At 46.1% G+C, this 10,138-nt stretch overlaps 1 protein-coding gene across 1 annotated transcript in view; it reads right to left on the bottom strand.

Moving 5' to 3' along the window:
- Positions 1–9,590: 9,590 nt before the first annotated feature.
- The window catches only part of ACCS (1-aminocyclopropane-1-carboxylate synthase homolog (Arabidopsis)(non-functional)), a 16,793-nt gene continuing 16,245 nt past the window's right edge, over positions 9,591–10,138 (bottom strand). Inside the window, exon 16 of the mRNA XM_009999585.1 lies at positions 9,591–10,134. Within this exon, the coding sequence (XP_009997887.1) occupies positions 10,053–10,134 (82 nt within the window). The 3' untranslated portion in view covers positions 9,591–10,052. The remainder of the gene's footprint in view (positions 10,135–10,138) is intronic.

The following is a 10,138-nucleotide window of genomic DNA, read 5'->3' as shown; positions in this document are numbered from 1 at the left end:
GGGACGCGGCGGGGCCGGTGCGGGCACTGAAGTGCCCTGTCCTCTCGCTGCCTCGCCTTCCTGCCTCCTCAGCCACCACAGCCCCCGGCCACCCTGCCGTACCGTCGCCCCGCCGCCCCTCCCGAGCCTGCGAGACATTCTGGGGAGTTTTCCTCACTCCCGGTTCGCTCCCGCCAGCACCGCCCCGGGTTCAGCCTCTCGCTGGTGCCCGAAGCCCCTGGGCAGGGTTCGGGAAGGGCCTCTCCACTGAAGAGACGCTTCTCCGGTCAGGAAGCGTGCTGGGACAGTGTTCGTGTTTGTCCCGGTGTGCAGAATTTGTACCCATGAGCCGCCACCCCCCGGTTTTCCATACATTTGCATTCCTGGCTCACGTTCTTCCAGTCCTGTGCACCTCTCCACGACTATCTTGAGCTTTCTCATTGACTGAGGACTTTTGGGCCATGTCTCACTCTCCAACCTGCTAAAACACACTATTTAAGTGAGGAAAAAAAACCCAAACCCACACCTTTCCCAAACCATTCGTGAGAGTAACTTCAACCAGCCTCTCTTCTGACAGGACAAACCTGTTGCACAAAACTCCAGCTGCAGGGGAATCACAGACACTGATTTCATTCCCAAAATGGGAGCTTACTTGGTGTGTAGGAAAACTGACCCTCTGCAGAAAAAAAAAAAATAAACAAATAAAGTAGGTAAGATGCTGCAGTTGAGCCACAAACACTGCAGTGGTACAGTTGAGATGTTCCAGCTCAGCCCTGTAATGTTCCTGCATGTAGCACCCGTGTTCTTTACCCTTCCGTGGTGATACCAGCAGACCCTGACTCTTTCTATGCCACTGAAGTAGAAACAAGGATGAGTTTACATCTCACGCCTGTAAACAGTTCTCACCTCTTTACTAGCACTCCTCTCCTGCCCAACTGAGGACAAATATGGGCTGCTTGAGGAGCAAGTCCTGTGCTTTGTAGGGCCACAGGTCTCTAGGAAACATTGCAACAGCCACAGAGCTATCAGACCTGCCATGCTGACTTCTGCTGCAGCCCCTTCAGTTGCCTTCTTTCTGGGCTGGAAGGATATCCAGTCTGCTGCCTGTTCTCTGCTACCTGGGATAGAAGACAGGCCAGCTCTGGTCCTATCCTGTAATCCTTGGTTGGTTAAAAGACTCTTACCAGTCTCACAGTGTCAGCTTTTGCTGGCCTGAAATGACAGTCTGGTGAAGTTCCCACTAGTCATGGCAGTCTGGTGAAGTTTCCCCTGACTGGAAAAGGGGAAATATAACCCCTATTTTCAAAAAGGGAAGGAAAGATGACCCAGGGAACTACAGGCCAGTCGGTCTCACCTCCGTGCCTGGCGAGATCACAAAGCAGATCCTCCATGGAAAATGTGGAGGTGGTTGGTGGCAATCAACATGGCAAATCATGCCTGACAGATTTGGTGGCCTTTTACGATGGGGTCACAGCATCAGTGGACAAGGGAAGAGCAACTGATGTAATCTACCTGGACTTGTGCAAGGCATTGGAAACTGTCCCACATGACATCCTGGTCTCAAAACTGGAAGGTTATGGATTTGATGGATGGGCCCCTTGGTGTATAAGGAATTGGCTGGATGGTCGCACTCAGAGAGTAGGATCAAGGCTTGATGTTCAGGTGGACACCAGTGACGAGTGGTGTTCCTCGGGGGTTGGTACTGGGACCAGTGCTGTTTAACATCTTTGTCAGTGACATGGACAGTGTGATCAAGTCCACCCTCAGCAAGTTTGCTGACGACACCAAGCTGTGAGGTGTGGTTGACGTGCTGGAGGGAAGGGAGGCCGTTCAGAGGGACCTTAGCAGGCTGGAGAGGTGGGCTAGTGCCAACCTCATGAAGTTCAACAAGGCCAAGCGCAAGGTCCTGCACCTGGGTTGGGTCAACCCCAAGCACTAATACTGGTTGGATGGAGAATGGATCAAGAACAGCCTTGAGGAGAAGGACCTGGGGGTGTTGGTCAATGAAAAGCTCAACGTGAGTCAGCAGTGTGCACTTGCAGCCCAGAAATCCAACCACATCCTGGGCTGCATCAAAAGAAGTGTGGCCAGCAGGGCCAGGGAGGTCATTCTGCCCCTGTACTCCACGCTCCTGAGACCCCACCTGGAATACTGTGTCAGGTTCTGAAACCCTCAACACACGAAGGACCTGGAGCTCTTGGAGTGAGTCCAGGGGAGGGCCACGAAGATGATCAGAGGGCTGGAGCACCTCTCCTATGAAGACAGGCTGAGAGAGTTGGGGCTGTTCAGCCTGGAGAAGAGAGGGTTCTGAGAAGACCTTATAGCAGCCTTCCAGTACTTGAAAGGGGCTACAGGAAAGCTGGGGAGGGACTATTTACTAAGGTGTGTAGTGATAGGATGAAGGGTAGTGGTTTTAAACTGGAAGAGGGGAGATTTAGGTTAGACATTAGGAAGTAATTCTTTACTGTGAGGTTGTGAGACACTGAAACAGGTTGCTCAGGGAGGTTGTGGAAGCCCCATCCCTGGAGGTGTTCAAGGCCAGGTTGGATGGGTCTCTGTGCAACCTGGTCTAGTGGGAGGTGTCCCTGCCCATGCAGGGGGGTTGGAACTGGATGATCATCTAGGTCCCTTCCAGCCCAAACCATTCTGTGATTCTATGAAATAGATTATTCCCCTCTTCAATTTTCCTGTATCCATTTTTATATGTTTGTACCATATGTTCAATGGTGAGGTGATGGTGGACTATTGTATAATGCATTTGTGCAAGGGTAGGGAGTTTGACCTTGTCCCTGCTCCAAACCTCTACACTGCATCTCTCTCACATAGTACTGTGTCTGAATGAGTTAGTTGTCTTTCACTTCACCTGCCCTTGGGAAAACCACTTTCTGCAAGCCATCCACATGCACACAGAGACAGGTTGGTACTCCCAGAAGAAAGGAGAGATGCTGTCACTGCAGTGCTCTCTGTTCTGTTTCTCAGCCTCCTCTCACACACGTTGCACAGCAGGTGATGTAGCATCCTCCTCTGACTCGCTGCTACCTGACGTTCAAAGCTAACAACAAAAAGGACTCAGAGATCTTAAAGCATCCTTTCTGAGTGCATCCTTTTCTGAGCATCCTGGCTTTTTCCTCCTCCCTATAGCTCAAGTTACTGTGGTTTGATAGAGCATGTAATGTGTCTGGTTTTAGCCCATCGGCTGGAAATTGCTGCGAGCTGCCCTGTCCATCACTCAGAGGCAGGAACTGTGTGAATGGGAAGGGGCCCCCATTCATGTGCTGCGGCTGTGGGGACGAGCGCTGGATCTCTGCAGCCATGAGGCTCGGCAGCGTGAGCCCTGCCCGGCGGTGGCTGCTCTGGATGGGGACCCCCCCGCACGACAGGGACAGCGGCTGCTCCACGTGCGGCCGGGGGGCCACCCAGCGCATCCCGGGGCCCCCGGCGCTGCCCCTGCCTCCCGAGAAGGAGCTGCCTCCCATCAGCGTAGCTGAAATAGTCACCCGGGCTTGACGATCATTTTATCCCTGCAGGAAGATTTGGAAAGCAGTGCAATTTTATTAAAGCTAGAATTAAAGAAATGCAAGCAGCATCAGCTATTTTATTTCAAAACAACACGCAAAAAAAAAAGGAGGACGTAGTCTGTTTTGACAGAGATTTCCCTGAAACCACATCAGGGAGCCTGTTTATATTCTAGTGATGTAGCTAAGCCAGACAAGTCTGCAGCACGGTGTCTATTTTTAGACTGCGGGTTGCCATTTATAGCTTGCAAAAATATTAATAGGCATCTGGATAACAGGCTATCAATTTTTATAAATGCACAAGAGAAATCAGATATTCTACCTCTTCTTTGCTTTGCCCTTTTATGTCCTGCCTTATATGACTCTTTTGGGGGTCATCTTGGAATTTATTTTTAAGGGCTTTACCATCATGCCATACATTTCCATGCTGCCGCATAGAGCATCACGTATTTTCTGCTGGGATGATCAGTATACAGAAGAGAAAGAAATGCTCAGAGAGCCTTCTGCTACTGTGTCTCCACACATGTAAAGCAGCTGCATGTGAGATTATGGTGCACCATGTGCAGGCAGTGCTGGAAGCAGCACATCCTGAAAACATCTTTATGATAAAAGGAGATTGTTTTACAAGGCAAATATGAAGGGGGAAACTAATGAATTGGGGACATCTTTTTCAGCTTATTTTCAACCTATTGCATCCATAACTAAAAAAATCATAGCTCTTTTTTTTTTTTTCTTCTGAAAAGTTTGTTACTTTGCTATCTAGAAGCCAATTGCATTGTTTTATCTCTTGACCCAGTCCAGCATACACCTCCAGTGCTGCTGGTGTGTGACTGATGACACTGGTCAGTGCAATGATCTGCCTGATGTTTGTAACTCTACATCCTCAACTGCCTTCCTGAATTAAAAGGAAAAAAGAAATGTAAATGTACTTTGGAGATCTGCTGCTATAGCTCCCACTGAAGGGTGTGAGACATGAGGACATTCAGTTAGGCAAGTGTTCCCTTCAAAGAAACTATAATGTGGCAGAAACATGCAGATAGAAACGCCCTGCCCGTGTACAATCCCCCCTCCCCACACCTTTCAGCTGTCACAGCTTGCAGATGTATTAATCTTTAATCAATTGAATGCTTTCTTCAGTATTCAGGGAAAGAACAGGTCATGGCAAGCGTTCGCCTAGAGTAACTAAGTGCTCATGCATGAGCTGTGCCATCAGACCTTCCTGGATGGCAGCAGGGAATAGATACAGAGATAAAAATAGCCTTTCCTTGCAGTGTTTTTCCAGCCTATTTTTGATCCTTCATTTTGATAAGGTCAACTGGCTGTTTGCTAAAAAAAACCAATCCCGGCAAACTGAGGACAAAAAGTGCAGTATTTATAACCATCTCAAATTCTTTAGTACATTTGTTGGCTGCAGATAATCTAGGATCTTGTCATTGGTCAGTTGCCAGTGTTTTATGTAAGTCGGTAATAAATGAAGCATGAATTGGAATGAAGGAGTGTATCTTGTGACTCTGATTTTCTCAGATGGAATACACCTCTCTTGTGTGTATATCCTTGTCGGTTACCTTGCCCAGTTCTTCATGATGTGGTCTGAGTTGCTTCAGAAAGGGAGCCTGTTTATATTCTAGTGATGTAGCTAAGCCAGACAAGTCTGCAGCACGGTGTCTATTTTTAGACTGCGGGTTGCCATTTATAGCTTGCAAAAATATTAATAGGCATCTGGATAACAGGCTATCAATTTTTATAAATGCACAAGAGAAATCAGATATTCTACCTCTTCTTTGCTTTGCCCTTTTATGTCCTGCCTTATATGACTCTTTTGGGGGTCATCTTGGAATTTATTTTTAAGGGCTTTACCATCATGCCATACATTTCCATGCTGCCGCATAGAGCATCACGTATTTTCTGCTGGGATGATCAGTATACAGAAGAGAAAGAAATGCTCAGAGAGCCTTCTGCTACTGTCTCCACACATGTAAAGCAGCTGCATGTGAGATTATGGTGCACCATGTGCAGGCAGTGCTGGAAGCAGCACATCCTGAAAACATCTTTATGATAAAAGGAGATTGTTTTACAAGGCAAATATGAAGGGGGAAACTAATGAATTGGGGACATCTTTTTCAGCTTATTTTCAACCTATTGCATCCATAACTAAAAAAATCATAGCTCTTTTTTTTTTTTTCTTCTGAAAAGTTTGTTACTTTGCTATCTAGAAGCCAATTGCATTGTTTTATCTCTTGACCCAGTCCAGCATACACCTCCAGTGCTGCTGGTGTGTGACTGATGACACTGGTCAGTGCAATGATCTGCCTGATGTTTGTAACTCTACATCCTCAACTGCCTTCCTGAATTAAAAGGAAAAAAGAAATGTAAATGTACTTTGGAGATCTGCTGCTATAGCTCCCACTGAAGGGTGTGAGACATGAGGACATTCAGTTAGGCAAGTGTTCCCTTCAAAGAAACTATAATGTGGCAGAAACATGCAGATAGAAATGCCCTGCCCGTGTACAATCCCCCCTCCCCACACCTTTCAGCTGTCACAGCTTGCAGATGTATTAATCTTTAATCAATTGAATGCTTTCTTCAGTATTCAGGGAAAGAACAGGTCATGGCAAGCGTTCGCCTAGAGTAACTAAGTGCTCATGCATGAGCTGTGCCATCAGACCTTCCTGGATGGCAGCAGGGAATAGATACAGAGATAAAAATAGCCTTTCCTTGCAGTGTTTTTCCAGCCTATTTTTGATCCTTCATTTTGATAAGGTCAACTGGCTGTTTGCTAAAAAAAACCAATCCCGGCAAACTGAGGACAAAAAGTGCAGTATTTATAACCATCTCAAATTCTTTAGTACATTTGTTGGCTGCAGATAATCTAGGATCTTGTCATTGGTCAGTTGCCAGTGTTTTATGTAAGTCGGTAATAAATGAAGCATGAATTGGAATGAAGGAGTGTATCTTGTGACTCTGATTTTCTCAGATGGAATACACCTCTCTTGTGTGTATATCCTTGTCGGTTACCTTGCCCAGTTCTTCATGATGTGGTCTGAGTTGCTTCAGAAAGAACCAAAACAATCCTCTGTTATATCAGCCAGTCTTACAAAAATAGCTGCATATGCAATTAAAAGTGCAAAAGCAGCTTTACCTTTTGCATGCCTGATACTTTAGCTGCAGAAATTTACGAGGGGTGTGATTCATGTAGCTTCCCCCATGAAAAGATGTCTTTCTCCAGCCCTTATGTGCCACTGTCCCTCTGATGAGATGAAATCACAGCTCTGCCAGCAGCAAGAGAGTGACAGAGAGATTGTGTAACCAAGTAACTGGAGAAGGACTGTGGAGAAATTGTCAATATAAATTATAATTTGACCCCAAGGCAGGTTTTAAGAAACTGGGTGGTTATGGGGACAAGGGGAACATACAGCAGTCAGCCCAACCGTGTGCTCTCTTGGATGCATTCTAACAGAGAAAAGCAAGAATTACAGTGTTAGCATTTGTTTGGGAAAAAAATAATCTATCATACATTACATGTGAGCAACTGCCATTCTTCAGTTAAGGTAGAGAACTATTATCAATTAATATTTTCTCTTACAGATGCTTTGCTTGGGATCTATTCAGTTTCCATAAAGGAAAACTCATCTTCACAGATTCATAAATATTTCCCTAGAATGGGCCCCACCTATGCTGTTTGCTTAACTGCAGTGCAACACAGGTTAATAATTTGAAGATTTGCAGATTCTCCCCTCCCACAAACATGAACATGTCAAGGTTAGGCCTGAAATGTACATTAGGGAAGTTTTTATAACCAAAAATCAGTGCTGTATGGAAAATTCCCACCTCTAACCTAAAAGCACTCAACATTTTTCTGGAGTAGAGAGAGAAGGGGGGAAAAAAAGCAAGAGATACTGGAAGATGGCAAAGACCATGAAACTGTCCTCTCTGTGCTCAAACGAATTATAACCTGAACACAAAACTGTATGTAAAGTGGATTTTACCATCTTGTTTAATTACAGTGGACACAAGCAATGAAAGCACAGTGTTATACCCATCTTGATAGCATTTTTATTTTAGATGTAATGCAGACCTGGATGGCTTCACCATTTCAGGTACTGTTCTGTTTCCCTATTGCTTAACAAACTGGTAAAAGAAAGGAATGTGAGGGGAGACAGTCCTTAATAATTTCTCTTTTTTTTTTTTTTTCTTTTTTTGTAGAGATTTATCACACAGGGCAAAAAAAGGCCATTGATAATAATGATGTGAGATAGTGAGCAGAGAGAACATCTAACATGGAGGTAGCAGAAGGAACAAACAATTTGTACAGGCAGGGTCTCTGGGTTTTTTTTCTGTCAGGGTATTCTTACAGCAAATAAGAGTCAATTTAACTTCTATGTCCACATACACAGGACTTTCTAAATGTTTACTAAGCCTTTTCCAGTAAAAGGCATGTTCAAAATTTATGGGGTTTGTACAGTCAAAACAAATGTTGCTTATTCCAACAGCAGACTCTTAACATCGCATTTCTGTCTAGCCTCATTTCCAGTTTTATTTTGATTTTCTGTGACCAAGTTAATATTCCTCAGTGGAGAGCTCATCAGGCAGGTGTTAAACCTGAAAAAATAATGTGCAAAATAATCCATGCAACCAAGCATGTGTCGGCCCTGCTATTTTGAGTTCAGATGGAAGCAACTCTGTGCCCTATTATATTAGCTGTGAGGAATTTGAAAGTGTATGACACTGTTTCTCCTAGAGAGGTGTGCTTTCTTAGCTGCTTCCTCAGAGGCAGTACAATAAACCTGCTTCCTAAGCAGTAAACAGCTATGGGTGTGTGCTGCTTTGGTTTGGTGGGATTTTTCGTGGGGTGGAAGGGCCCCAGGGGTGGCTTCGGTAAGAAGCTGAGAAGCTCCTTCTGCTGCAAACCCAGCCAAGGAGCTCTTAGAGGGACAGTAGATGGGGCTCTGCCATTAACATACGAAAGAACTGAGATTAGATGTGAGCAGAGCAAGAAGTTAAAAAAGAGCTGAGCTGGAGAGATGAAAGGCAGTGCTGGGGTGAAGATCCTGGTGGTTGGTGAGGAAGAAGGGGAAGAAGGTGCCCAAGCAGAAGTTTCCCTGCAACCCCCGGCGAGATGGCAGCTGTTCCCCTGCACTCATGGAGGAATGTGGTGGAACATTCCCTGAAGGTGCCAGGAGGGGTGAACTTGGATTTGCTGCCAGTGGACTCTGTGGGAAGCCCAGGCTGGAGCAGCTCCGGACCTCGTGGGAAGGACTCAGGAAGGAGAGGTTCCTGAAGGACTCTCTCCCATGGGAGGGACCCCGTGGGGAAGCAGGGCAGGACTGTAAGGAATCCTTCTTCCTGAGGAGGAAGGTGCAGCAGGAACCACCAGCCTGTGAACTGACTCTAAACCCCATCCCCTGTCCCTCTGTGCCACTGGGGGGAAGGAGGGAGAGAAACCGGGAACAAAGGGATTTGGGGCCGGGAAGAAGGGAGGGGTGGGGTAAGATATGCAATCCCTGCTCTGTGTGTTGTCTGTGTCCTGTGTGTGTTTGATTAGTGGGAAACTAAATTATTATTTTTCCCCAAGTTCTGTTTTGCCTGTGACATCAGTGAAGAACCCTCCTTGTCTCCTGTCTTGACCCACGAGCTTCTAGTTGGCCTTTGTCCTCCCCATCCCAGTGTGTGCTGGGGTGGGGGGGAGTGGAAGTTGAGTGAGTGGCCATGAGGGCTGGTTCTTGGTTGTCGTGTTAGGCCCAAACCACCAGGTATTTCACCAAACAAGGGTGTTGGATACTATCTGATGTGAAGTTAAACTGGAAACCAACTCAAAATTAAAAGCTTTACAAAACTTAGACTACATGGTAAAAGCCTCACCCTTACAGATGAACCTGCACACATGCTTATTTATCCATAGCTGAGGTTAAGTTAGAGCTGCCACTGAGTTCTGTCTCCCATAAAAGCTTCTTTGTGAAAGCAGTAATCTTCTGGCCCTGAAATAGTTAGATCAGATCAACATTCAGGAAAAGGGAAACTTTACACACTTTAACAATCTCAAAGCATGAAATGAGCATAAAAAAATGACACCAACAGGGCCTTATAAGAGAGTTAAGAGCATATTCATTAGAAACGAAATACAAAATACAATGATGCGGCAGGAAACGGGGCAGCAGGCAGACGAGACCCCCACCATTCCCTACCCTCACCCCAATCCAAGGAATGCACTTACATAATACAAATTAGAGATCTCAAACAGGGTGAGAGGAGTGGTTTTATAAAGTTATTTTCTTGCTATACAGAAAATATATTATTTGCTGGAAATCACTGCTGAGCTCTCGGGGGCCCAGGGTCAGTCACTGCTCAGGAAACCCCCTGAAGTCACACTGACCCTACTGCTTCCCCACCAGTTTGCTGAACACATCGTACATCTCTGGCTTTTCCTGTGCAAACTGCTCGGCTGTGTTTTTCTGTAGCCAGTCAGATGAACGCATCTGTTGCTGCAGGAGGCCAATGAGGTCACCAAGGTTGGAGGTACTGGCACAGCTAGGCTCCTGGTGGCGGGACACAAAAATTACTTCATCTGTGCTGTCTGCTTTGCCATCCTGATCTGACTGACAAGGCTGCTCCTTCTCCTCTGCCAGTATCTCCTGCTCCCGCTCTTC

The sequence above is a fragment of the Chaetura pelagica genome, unplaced genomic scaffold (genome assembly GCF_000747805.2).
Source record: "Chaetura pelagica isolate M959 unplaced genomic scaffold, ChaPel_1.0 scaffold55, whole genome shotgun sequence".
Taxonomy (NCBI): Eukaryota; Metazoa; Chordata; class Aves; order Apodiformes; family Apodidae; genus Chaetura; species Chaetura pelagica.
The sequence above is the reverse complement of the archived record's forward strand: the minus strand, read 5'-3'. Positions and strand labels throughout refer to the sequence as shown.